At 54.0% G+C, this 12,162-nt stretch overlaps 1 protein-coding gene across 5 annotated transcripts in view; it reads left to right on the top strand.

Annotated features, from left to right (window-relative positions):
* The window catches only part of LOC147105059 (transcription factor SOX-13-like), a 190,804-nt gene that overhangs the window by 151,897 nt on the left and 26,745 nt on the right, over positions 1-12,162 (top strand). For 4 of the 5 annotated variants that reach the window (XM_086011116.1, XM_086011114.1, XM_086011119.1 and 1 more), the window contains 2 exons: positions 7,535-7,603; positions 8,759-8,876. In XM_086011116.1, the coding sequence (XP_085867242.1) occupies positions 7,535-7,603; positions 8,759-8,876 (187 nt within the window). The remainder of the gene's footprint in view (positions 1-7,534; positions 7,604-8,758; positions 8,877-12,162) is intronic. The other variant, XM_086011115.1, reaches the window with a different exon arrangement.

Raw genomic sequence — 12,162 nt, 5'->3', positions numbered from 1 at the left:
CTGTAGGATTTCCACTATGCTTTCGAAATTCTTATCCACTGGCTTCTCTGGGGTTATTAGGTTTCGCAGTAAGCCATAAGTTTTTGCACCCATGGAATTCAACAAAACCAGTGCTTTCCTAGCATCTGGCACTTCATTTGCCTTGCAGTACACCTCGATGCGTTTTACATATGTCGCCCCATCTTCGACTTCATTGTCGAACGCAGTGATACCGCCACTCTTCGGCATCCCTGGGTGTGATTAAACTGTCTAAAATGGCGTCTCCCGCGCTCTCCCTTCTTCTCCGCAGCCCAATGGCGTCTCCCGCGCTTCCTTTCTTTTCCCCGCGGACGCTGTTCAGCCCTTGAGCCCTGGCTGTGCTCTGCGCGTTCTCCTGTGCGCCTCTCTCGTTGCCGCCGCTCGGTCCTGAACCCCGGCTGCTGCTTTACCCTCTCTCTCTCTTTTTGTTTCCCGTCGACGCCGCTCGGTTTTCAACCCCCGGCTGCGCCCTGTGCGCTTCACCCTCTCTCTTACCCCGTCGACGCTGCTCGGCCTTTTTTGTGCCGTCGGTCGGCTCCAGCTGCCGCTGTCCGGGAAGGGTCTGCGCTGTACCTGTTGCCAGTCTGTTGCTGGATCGTCGTGGCTGGAGAACCAAGCCCAGCTCTCAACAGCCTCCCCTGCGATGTTCACTCTCTGCCGGATGACTGGGCGGTTGCTCGTGGTCGACGCCCGTGCTTCTGGCCTCGACTTTCTTCCACCGCCCTCCCGGAGCGAATCCTTGAAAGGAAATGCAGAGTTGCAGGTAGATTCGAATCGACCTCGTTGCCACTGTTGAATCCGTGATTCTTAAAGTATGATGTTTTCCAATAACTAGACGGAGGCTGTAAATTAACAATCAACAGGTGTTTACTGGAGGAGGGTAGTCTAAAGACTAACAGTACAGAGGCATGCTCAAGGCTTATATACAGGTGTGGTCACTGCTGGTACTACAGTATACAGGAGCTGTAAAAGTAGTTCTCTCTTAAAGGTATGTACACTACACTCTCCTTGGATCTTATGCTATCCCTAATTTCCCTTGTTAGCCACGGTTGAGTCACCTTTTTTGTTTTATTTTTATGCCAAACTGGGATGGACAAATTCTGTAGTTCATCCATGCGATCTTTAAATGTTTGCCATTGCCTATCCACCGTCAACCCTTTAAGTAACACTCCCCAATCCATCCTAGCCAACTCGCACCTCATGCCATCGTAGTTTCCTTTATTTAAATTCAGGACCCTAGTCTCTGAGTCAAATACTTCACTCTCCATCTTAATGAAGAATTTCACTCCGCCCCAAGAGGCCTCGCACAACAAGATTGCTAATTAATCCTTTCTCATTACATAACACCCAGTCTAAGATGGCCCCGTTTAACTTGTCTTTGGTTGATTTAAGGAGCGCTGGCCAGAAGAATTCCTGCTCCTCTTCAACCAGTGCTACGTCTTCAATGTCCAGCTGAACCATTAGGTGACCTCGGTCTAATATTTCCTCTGGTGGACAGCACCTCCAACAATGCAGCATTCTCTTGGTGCTGCTCTCCAGTGTCAGCCTAGTTCATGTGCTGAATCCGTGGGTTGAGAATATTACCAACTGAGCCAAGCTGACATACTGCAACTTGGAACAGGCTGAAACTCAGCCACTCTCACTCTCTCGCTCTCTCACTCTCTTCTCCTTCTTAGGCAGTCCCTCGGAACTGAGGATGACTTGTTTCCACATTAAAAATGAGCTTGCAGGTGACTGATTAGTCCAATGCGGGACCTACAGTCTCTCACAGGTGGGGCAGACGGTGGTTGAAGGGGCGGGTGGGTGGGGTGCTTGGGTTGACATGCACTCCTTGCGCTTGGCTTCCGCTTGCTCCCGGCGAAGAGACTCGAGGTGTTCGGCGCCTTCCCGGATGCTTCTCCTCCACTTTTTGCGGTCTTGGGCCAGGGATTCCCAGGTGTCGGTGGGGATGTTGCACTTTTTCCAAGGAGGCTTTGAGGGTGTCCTTGAAGCATTTCCTCTGCCCACCTGGGTTCTCTTGCCGTGCCGGAGCTCCGAGTAGAGCGCTTGTTTTGGGAGTCTCGTATCGGGCATGCAGACAATGTGACCTGTCCATCGGAGCTGATTGAGCGTGGTCAGAGCTTCGATGCTGGGGATGTTGGCCTGAGCAAGAACACTGATGTTGGTGCGCCTATCCTGCCAATGGATTTGCAGGATCTTGCGGAGGCAGCGTTGGTGGTACCTCTCCAGTGCTTTGAGGTGCCTGCTGTACATGGTACATGTCTCTGAGGCATACAGCAGGGCAGGTATCACTGCTGCCCTGTAGACCATGAGCTTAGTGCCGGGTTTGAGGTCCTGGTCTTCAAACACTCTCTTCCTCAGGCGACCGAAGGCTGCACTGGCACACTGAAGGCAGTGTTGGACTTCGTCGTCGACGTCTGCCCTTGTTGACAGTAGGCTCCTGAGGTATGTGCGTGGCATAGTGGTTAGCACTGTTGCCTCACAGCGCCAGGGACCCGGGTTCGAATCCGGTCTCTGGTGACTGTCTGTGTGGAGTTTGCACATTCTCCCCGTGTTTGCGTGGGTTTTCTCCGGGTGCTCCGGTTTCCTCCCACAGTCCAAAGATGTGCGGGTTAGGTTGATTGGCTATGATAAATTGACCCTTAGTGTTAGGGGGATTAAATACGTGGGGTTACGGGGATAGGGTGGGATATGTGTTGATGTAGGGGTTACGGGGATCGGGTGGGATATGTGTCGGTGCAGGCTCGATGGGCCGAAATGGCCTCTATCTGCACTGTGTGATTTCTGTGATTCTGTATGGAAAGTGGTCCACGTTGTCCAAGGCCTTGTCGTGGATTTTGATAATCGGGAGGCAGCACTGTGTGGTGGGGGCAGGTTGGTAGAGGACCTTTGTCTTACGGATGTTTAATGTAAGGCCCATGCTCTCGTATGCTTCGGTGAAGGTGTTTACGATGGTTTGGAGTTCGGCCTCCGAGTGAGTGCAGACGCAAGCATCGTCTGCATACTGTAATTCGACGACAGAGGATGGAACGACCTTGGATCTGGACTGGAGGCGACGGAGGTTGAACAGTTTCCCGTTTGTTCTGTAAATTAGCTCCACTCCAGTGGGGAGCTTACTGAGGGTGAGATGGAGCATTGCAGCAAGGAAGATTGAGAAGAGCGTTGGTGCGATGACACAGTCATCTCTCTCGCACTCTCTCTCTCTCTCGCGCGCTCTCTCTCTCGCGCGCTCTCTCTCTCTCTCTCTCTCTCTCTCTCTCTCGCGCTCTCTCTCTCGCGCTCTCTCTCTCGCGCTCTCTCTCTCGCGCTCTCTCGCTCTCTCTCTCGCTCGCGCTCTCTCTCGCTCGCGCTCTCTCTCGCTCGCGCTCTCTCTCGCTCGCGCTCTCTCTCGCTCGCGCTCTCTCGCTCGCGCTCTCTCGCTCGCGCTCTCTCTCTCGCTCGCGCTCTCGCTCTCTCGCGCTCTCTCTCGCTCGCGCTCTCTCGCTCGCGCTCTCTCTCGCTCGCGCTCTCTCTCGCTCGCGCTCTCGCTCGCTCTCGCTCGCTCGCGCTCTCTCTCGCTCGCGCTCTCTCTCGCTCGCGCTCTCTCTCGCTCGCGCTCTCTCTCGCTCGCGCGCTCTCGCTCGCGCGCTCTCGCTCGCGCTCTCTCTCGCTCGCGCTCTCTCTCGCTCGCGCTCTCTCTCGCTCGCGCTCTCTCTCGCTCGCGCTCTCGCTCGCGCTCTCGCTCGCGCTCTCGCTCGCGCTCTCTCTCGCTCGCGCTCTCTCGCTCGCGCGCTCTCGCTCGCGCTCTCGCTCGCGCGCTCTCGCTCGCGCGCTCTCGCTCGCGCTCTCTCTCGCTCGCGCGCTCTCTCTCGCGCTCTCGCTCGCGCTCTCTCTCGCTCGCGCTCTCGCTCGCGCTCTCGCTCGCGCTCTCTCTCGCTCGCGCGCTCTCTCGCTCGCGCTCTCTCTCGCTCGCGCGCTCTCTCGCTCGCGCTCTCGCTCGCGCTCTCGCTCGCGCTCTCTCTCGCTCGCGCTCTCTCTCGCTCGCGCTCTCTCTCGCTCGCGCTCTCTCTCGCTCGCGCTCTCGCTCGCTCGCGCTCTCGCTCGCTCGCGCTCTCTCTCGCTCGCGCTCGCGCGCTCTCGCTCGCGCTCTCTCTCGCTCGCGCGCTCTCTCTCTCGCTCGCGCTCTCTCGCTCGCGCTCTCTCGCTCGCGCTCTCGCTCGCGCTCTCGCTCGCGCTCTCTCGCTCGCGCTCTCTCGCTCGCGCTCTCTCGCTCGCGCTCTCTCTCGCTCGCGCTCTCTCGCGCGCTCTCTCTCTCGCTCGCGCTCTCTCTCTCGCTCTCTCGCTCGCGCTCTCTCTCTCGCTCGCGCTCTCTCTCTCGCTCGCGCTCTCTCTCTCGCTCGCGCTCTCTCTCTCGCTCGCGCTCTCTCTCTCGCTCGCGCTCTCTCTCTCGCTCGCGCTCTCTCTCTCGCTCGCGCTCTCGCTCGCGCTCTCTCTCGCTCGCGCGCTCTCTCTCGCTCGCGCTCTCTCGCTCGCGCTCTCTCTCTCGCTCGCGCTCTCGCTCGCGCTCTCTCTCGCTCGCGCTCTCTCTCGCTCGCGCTCTCGCTCGCGCTCTCTCTCGCTCGCGCTCTCTCTCGCTCGCGCTCTCTCTCGCTCGCGCTCTCTCTCGCTCGCGCTCTCGCTCGCGCTCTCTCTCGCTCGCGCTCTCTCTCGCTCGCGCTCTCTCTCGCTCGCGCGCTCTCTCTCTCGCTCGCGCTCTCTCTCGCTCGCGCTCTCTCTCGCTCGCGCTCTCTCTCGCGCGCTCTCTCTCTCGCTCGCGCGCTCTCTCTCTCGCTCGCGCGCTCTCTCTCTCGCTCGCGCGCTCTCTCTCTCGCTCGCGCGCTCTCTCTCTCGCTCGCAGCGCTCTCTCTCTCGCTCGCGCGCTCTCTCTCTCGCTCGCGCGCTCTCGCTCGCGCTCGCGCGCTCTCGCTCGCGCTCTCGCTCGCGCTCTCGCTCGCGCTCTCTCGCTCGCGCTCTCTCGCTCGCGCTCTCTCGCTCGCGCTCTCTCGCTCTCTCGCTCGCGCTCTCGCTCGCGCTCTCTCTCGCTCGCGCTCTCTCTCGCGCTCTCTCGCTCGCGCTCTCGCGCTCTCGCTCGCGCTCTCTCGCTCGCGCTCTCTCTCGCTCGCGCTCTCTCTCGCTCGCGCTCTCTCTCGCTCGCGCTCTCTCTCTCGCTCTCTCGCTCGCTCGCTCTCTCTCTCGCTCGCGCTCTCTCTCTCGCTCGCGCTCTCTCTCTCGCTCGCGCTCTCTCTCTCGCTCGCGCTCTCTCTCTCGCTCGCGCTCTCTCTCTCGCTCGCGCTCTCTCTCTCGCTCGCGCTCTCTCTCTCGCTCGCGCTCTCTCTCTCGCTCGCGCTCTCTCTCTCGCTCGCGCTCTCTCTCTCGCGCTCTCTCTCTCGCTCGCGCTCTCTCTCTCGCTCGCGCTCTCTCTCTCGCTCGCGCTCTCTCTCTCGCTCGCGCTCTCTCTCTCGCTCGCGCTCTCTCTCTCGCTCGCGCTCTCTCTCTCGCTCGCGCTCTCTCTCTCGCTCGCGCGCTCTCTCTCGCTCGCGCGCTCTCTCTCGCTCGCGCGCTCTCTCTCGCTCGCGCGCTCTCGCTCGCGCTCTCTCTCGCTCGCGCGCTCTCTCGCTCGCGCTCTCTCTCTCGCTCGCGCTCTCTCTCTCTCGCTCTCTCGCTCGCGCTCTCTCTCTCGCTCGCGCTCTCTCGCTCGCGCTCTCTCTCTCGCTCGCGCTCTCTCGCTCGCGCTCTCTCTCTCGCTCGCGCTCTCTCGCTCGCGCTCTCTCTCTCGCTCGCGCTCTCTCTCTCGCTCGCGCTCTCTCTCTCGCTCGCGCTCTCTCTCTCTCGCTCGCGCGCTCTCTCTCGCTCGCGCGCTCTCTCGCTCGCTCGCTCTCTCTCTCGCTCGCGCTCTCTCTCTCTCGCTCGCGCTCTCTCTCTCTCGCTCGCGCGCTCTCTCTCTCTCTCGCTCGCGCTCTCTCTCTCTCGCTCGCGCGCGCTCTCGCTCTCGCTCTCTCGCGCGCGCTCTCGCTCTCTCGCGCGCTCTCTCGCACTCCACTGCCCCCCGCAATCGGAGACCCGCCACGAGGCCTCAGAGTCCCACGTCCCCCATCGCCACGATGATCTTCAGGCTGCCCCTGATGTTCTCTGCCTCTCATCCTCCCTCCTCCAGCCCCCGATGCTCAAGTCCCCCCGCCCCTCCCAATCATCCTCCTGCTCCCACGCATTCCCTCCTCGCTGCAGCCTAGTGCAGCAGGCCTAGTCGCCTGCAGCCAGCCAGCCTCTTCATCTGGCTGGCTGTGGGTGGGGAAACAAAGGTTTTGAATGCAAATCAGGCCTTGCCATTAAATTAAGATGAGCTTTGTACAATAATATTTCATTTAGATTTGCAGAAGATATAATTATTGCTACTATTTTTGTTGTTTTCATGTTTTTCTCTCTTGGATAATGACCTAAAGTATAGGGGGAGTGAACAGCTGTGTACAATTCCCTTTCATTCTCATTAATATCTGTATTCTGATTCCCTTCTTTCCAAAACATCGCTGTTGTACACAATCTCATCAAATGCGCTAATTGAATCGAATTCGCATACGTAAATCACTCATTTGAAAATAGAATTTTCTTCCACCAGTTCCAAGATCACTAAGGCCAGTCAGACAGGTCCAGCACAGAGCAGTTCCTCTGTGTTCTGCACAGCCTTTGGAAACATTGACGCAACAAAAGGAATCAAACTGTGGTATCGACATAGCACCACATGCTCCAGCAACAGCTCTTTCCAGCCCATCTGCAGCAGTCAGCCACATCTCTTTCTCTCTCTCCTCAGAGTCACTAGGTCGTAGGTTCAAGCCCCACTCTAGAGACTTGAGCACATAATCTAGGCTGGCAGTGCTGAGGGAGCGCTGCACTGTCGGAGGTGCCGTCTTTTGGGTGAGATGTTAAACCGAGGCCCTGTCTGCCCTCGGGTGGACGGAAAAGATCCCATGGCCACTATTTCGAAGAAGAGCAGGGGAGTTATCCCCGGTGTCCTGGTCACTATTTATCCCTTAATCAACATCACAAACAGATTATCTGGTCAATGTTGCATTACTGTTTGTGGAAGCTTGCTGTGTGCAAATTGGCTGCCGCATTTCCTACATTACAACAGTGACTAGGCTACAAAAAAATAAGTGCTTAATCGGGTGTAAAGCGCTTTGGGACGTCCTGAGGTCATGAAAGGTGCTATAGAAATGCAAGTCTTTTTTTCACAAGGCGAATTTTATAGAGAGTTTCAATCTTTAGTGATTATATGTTCAGAATTCTTAGGAAAGCCCTATGCTGGTAGTCAAATCCTGAATAGGCAAGGAGTCAAGTGCAGAAATGGGAAATGAGCGAAGCTGCTGTCAGTGAAAGCAACGGACCCTTAACACACAGCTTCCTCTTCCAAAGCTCAGCCCTACATAACAATCCTGATTGATGATCTAAAGCTGTTCTAGTGCCGCTGGAAATTAAAATCATTGCCCATTTCTAATGTTGACAGATAGCGAGGCAGCAGCAGCAACTCATCCAGCAGCAGCACAAAATTAACCTCCTCCAACAACAGATTCAGGTAAGAGACCCAACAGCTGCTGTTTGATGTTGTAACCCCTGAAGCTGTGCTGGACTATGAACGGACCTACACACGCGCACATCTCCGCGCTCACCTCCACGCACACGCGCTCACCTCCACGCACATCTCCGTGCGCACCTCCACGCACGCGTCACTGCACGCGCACACCTACACGCGCACACCTACACGCACGCGCTCACCTCCGCACGCGCACACCTCCACACACACGTTCGCCGCACGCACACACCTACACACGCGCTCACCGCGCGCGCGTGCACACCTCCACATACCTACATGCAAGCGTGTGCACACGCATCCACCTCGGCCACCTCCACACACCTACACTCATGCTGTCACTTGGGATTCTCCATGTACTTTTTATTCATGATTATAGTACCAAGTCGCCGTTTGTTCTTGGACTCTATACCGTTTGACCGGGTATAGAATTTTGGTGTTGGTCGTTCAGCTGCTGTCTGTAAGGCTGGCTTTAAACTTTTTAGTTTATGTCGAGGTTTCCTTTGTTTGGTGGGTGGGTGGGGGAGCAAGTAGGTAACTGGCTGATTGTTTTATGTTAAGGGTCAATTAGCTTCTGCTTGTGCATCATGCAAATCTGCAGCTTATGCCAATGGGTTCAAATCATTCCAGCTGACCCTAAAACCAATGTGCGGACAACTGCTCTGGTGTTTTTTTAGATCTGCACTTGTTACCATTGAGAACTGCAAGTGGCATTTGGTAAATGGGTTGCTTCAAGGCTTGGGCTTTGCCAGGGGAATGTCTAGCGGTCCTGCTGACCTGCCTCTTTCCTGTTAGTTTTGATATGGTGTTGTGTGATCCTGATGCCAGTTTTGCCACCTCCTAGAGATGTACCGGTGAAGTCAGCTGCTTATAGCTCTCTAACCTGAGTGCTTTAGTAAGGGACACTTGGATGTGTGATGTGGTGGGGGCCCATGCCTCTGCTCAAGCTGTGGGGCAGAGTTGCACGATTCTGGGTTAGAGCCAGAAGGAGCCAAAGCCTTGGTTAACTGTGATGAAATGTTTAGTACCATTCACCTGGATGGTTGTAGAGTTGAGCGACATTGAACGTTCTGTAGTGATTGGTAGTCTTGTTTTACGACTGTTGATTGTGACTGGATTGTGTCTCTTTTTTTTGTTTAGCAAGTCAACCTGCCCTTTGTGATGATCCCAGCATTCCCTCATAGTCCACAGCCTCTTCCAGTCACAAGCGACCCCCAGCTCGGACTTCAAATACAGCCAGGACTTTCCTGTAAGCCAAGTATGTTCCCTCCAACCTCGCACATGGGGCCGCGCGTTTACAGTGAGGGCATGGCACGCTGCCTGGACGTCTGGCTCGAGCAGCAGATCTCATTTATAATATATATGCGCAGCTCTCTGGCCTTCAGTTGTGTCCTTTACTTCACGCTGATCACCTTGGCTGCCAGTAATTCGACTCCAACATCGTACACGGGCTGAACGAATGTCAAGCCCCAGTGTACACTTGCCTCATTCTGCACAGTAGAGTTCCTCTTTTTAAAAAAAAAAAAAAAAACTTCTCTCTGCAATAATAGATATTTCTTGTGACTCTGCTTATAGAGAGGGAGTCATAAATAATGTAGCTTATATCTTGTCATTGTGATAGCTTGAGAGAATTTTTTTTATTCATTCACGGGATGTGGGCGTCGCTGGCCAGGCCAGCATTTATTGCCCATCCCAAGTTGCCCTCGAGAAGGTGGTGGTGAGCCGCCTTCTTGAACCGCTGCAGTCCGTGTGGTGAAGGTGCTCCCACAGTGCTGTTAGGGAGGGAGTTCCAGGATTTTGACCCAGCGACGATGAAGGAACGGCCGATATATTTCCAAGTCAGGATGGTGTGTGACTGGGAGGGGAACTTGGAGGTGGCGGTGTTCCCACGTGCCTGCTGCCCTTATCTTTCTAGGCAGTAGAGGCCGTGGGTTTGGGAGCATAACCTCCAGAATAGGACATGTTAGAGATCATGTTCTACATGGATTCCGCCATTAAGGAGGGAGTTATCAACAGTTTGCATTGCTGTGGGTCGGAGTGTATCCAAGTGGGTTAGAATAGAAAAGTACAGCACAGAAGGAGGCCATTCGGCCCATCGAGTCTGCGTCTGCTCTTTTGGAGAGTAATGTAGTTACCCCCCCATCCTGGTCTTTCCCCATAATCCCTGCAATTTTTCTCCTTCACGTATTTATCCAATTCCCCTCTGAAAGCTAGCATTGAATCTGTTTGTGGTGAGGGAGAACGCTGTGAATGGTACCTTGCCCCCCCCCCCCCCCCCCCCTCTGAAGATTGGCAAAGACCCTCTCCTGAGCCATGGCAAAAACTTCTTAAGCAAGAAGCGAAAATGGAAGCCTGGCGCGGATATTTTTCTGGGCACAAATGTAAATTTTATGCAGATGTGGGGAGCAGAAAATTCCAGGCTAATGCATATTTACATTGAAGGCTGAAATTTATTTATGGAAAAAATGTCAGAAGAAAGCACCATACCTGTTCTCTAGCTGGAGGAAAGTTGGCATGGTCCCAACGTGGGAATATAAGAATTAGGAGCAGGAGTCGGCCATACGGCCCCTCGAGCCTGCTCCGCCATTCAATAAGATCGCGGCTGACCTTCGACCTCAACTCCACTTTCCCGCCCGATCTCCACATCCCTTGATTCCCTACGAGTCCAAAAATCCATCGATCTCGGCCTTGAATATACTCAACGACTGAGCATCTGCCGCCCTCTGGGGTAGAGAATTCCAAAGACTTACAACCCTTCGAGTGAAGAAATTTGTTGCAGACCAGCAAAACCTTGTATTAATGCAGCTTTTAAAACCACATAATCCTGTGGCATTTATCCAGAGTCCGGTTACAGGTTTACAACTGCTCACCAAATTGCTTAATTCAATTTTATTTAAATCCCATAATTACTGAAACATGATTTTAGCTCATTTGTTTTCTTTTGTTTATGTCATCTCGGTCCAAAATGGCCGACCCCTGATTCTGAGACTGTGACCCCTGGTTCTAGACTCTCCAGCCAGGGATGAAGGAATCTCCTGCATGTGACATTCTTCCGAACAAACTGTAGAAAAGGTTCCTTTTACCTGGTGCAGGTGGAATTCTTTTGTTAAATGTTTTGACACCTCACTGTTTGACAAACTTAACCATTTTGGATAGATAAAGGGAATGCAATGCGTATTGTGTGTATGGATTTTCAAAAGGCATTTGATGAGGTGACACTTGAGAGACTCGTTGGAAAAATAAAATCAGGTATAGGGTGTAAGCAGAAATGTAGCAGCATCAGTGCAAAGTTGGTTGACGGACAGGAAACAAGGAGTTGGGGTAAATAGGTGTTGCTTGGGTCATAGAAGGGCTAGAAGTGGTGTGCCCACTTTTTGGTGGACCCTACACTCCTCCGAGACTGCGTTCCTCCAACTGTGGCCTCTTGTGCATCCCCCACAACCTCCACCCCACCATTGACGCTCGTGCCTTCAGCTGTGGAGGTCCTAAGCTCTGAAAATACCTCCCTAAACCTCTCTGCCTCTTCACCTCTCTCCTCCTATAAGACGCTCCTTAAAACCTACCTCTTTGACCAAGCTTTTGTTCACCTGTCCTTTGGCTCGCTGTCAATTTTTGGCTCCCGCAAACCGCCTCGGGATGTTTTACTATGAAAAGGCGCTATATATGTGTGTGTGTGTGTGTGTGTGTGTGTGTGTGTGTGTGTGTGTGTGTGTGTGTGAAAATAATTAGGACTTGGGCATAGGGAGCACAGAACTTTGCACTGAGTACTAATATAAGAACATAATTTGTAAAATCTGTGTAAAATGAATGGACTGAGAATCCTACAGGGAGCAGACCCACTCCTTAATCCGTCGTCAATGATTTCTTATGTGCCAGAAATGAAAGCGTATGGAAAAAGACAAGAGGCCATTCGGTCCATCATGCTCAGCCCCTAACATCCAACTGTATCTTAATTCCACTGCCCTTCCTGATGGATTTAGCCAAACATTTTAAATTCCCAAGTTTACCAGCCACTTTATATGTACTGACCAGGCCCAATTTTGAAGTAAAACCAACTGACCCCCAAATAAGTCGTCTTCCGGCAGCTCCTCCCAAACCCGTGACCTCTACCACCTAGAAGGACAAGGGCAACAGGCGCATGGGAACACCACCACCTCCAAGGCACACACCATCCTGACTTGAAAATATATCGCTGTTCCTTCATCATCACTGGGTCAAAATCCTGGAAACTTCCTCCCTAAGAACATAAGAATAGGAGCAGGAGTCGGCCATTTGGCCCCTCGAGCCTGCTCCGCCATTCAATAAGATCATGGCTAATCTTCTACCTCATCTCCACTTACCCACCCGATCCCCATATCCATTGATTCCCTTAATATTCAAAAATCTATCGATCTCTGTCTTGAATATATAAGAACATAACCGCACTGTGGGAGTACTTCCACCACACAGACTGTAGCGGTTCAAGAAGGCGCCTCACCACCACCACCTTCTCGAGGGCAACTAGAGATGGGCGATAAATGCTGACCTTGCCAGCGACGTCCACA

The sequence above is a fragment of the Somniosus microcephalus genome, chromosome 18 (assembly GCF_052327205.1).
Source record: "Somniosus microcephalus isolate GS21.2 chromosome 18, FLI_Smic_1.0, whole genome shotgun sequence".
Lineage (NCBI taxonomy): Eukaryota > Metazoa > Chordata > Chondrichthyes > Squaliformes > Somniosidae > Somniosus > Somniosus microcephalus.
This window is presented reverse-complemented; position numbering and strand designations above follow the sequence as displayed.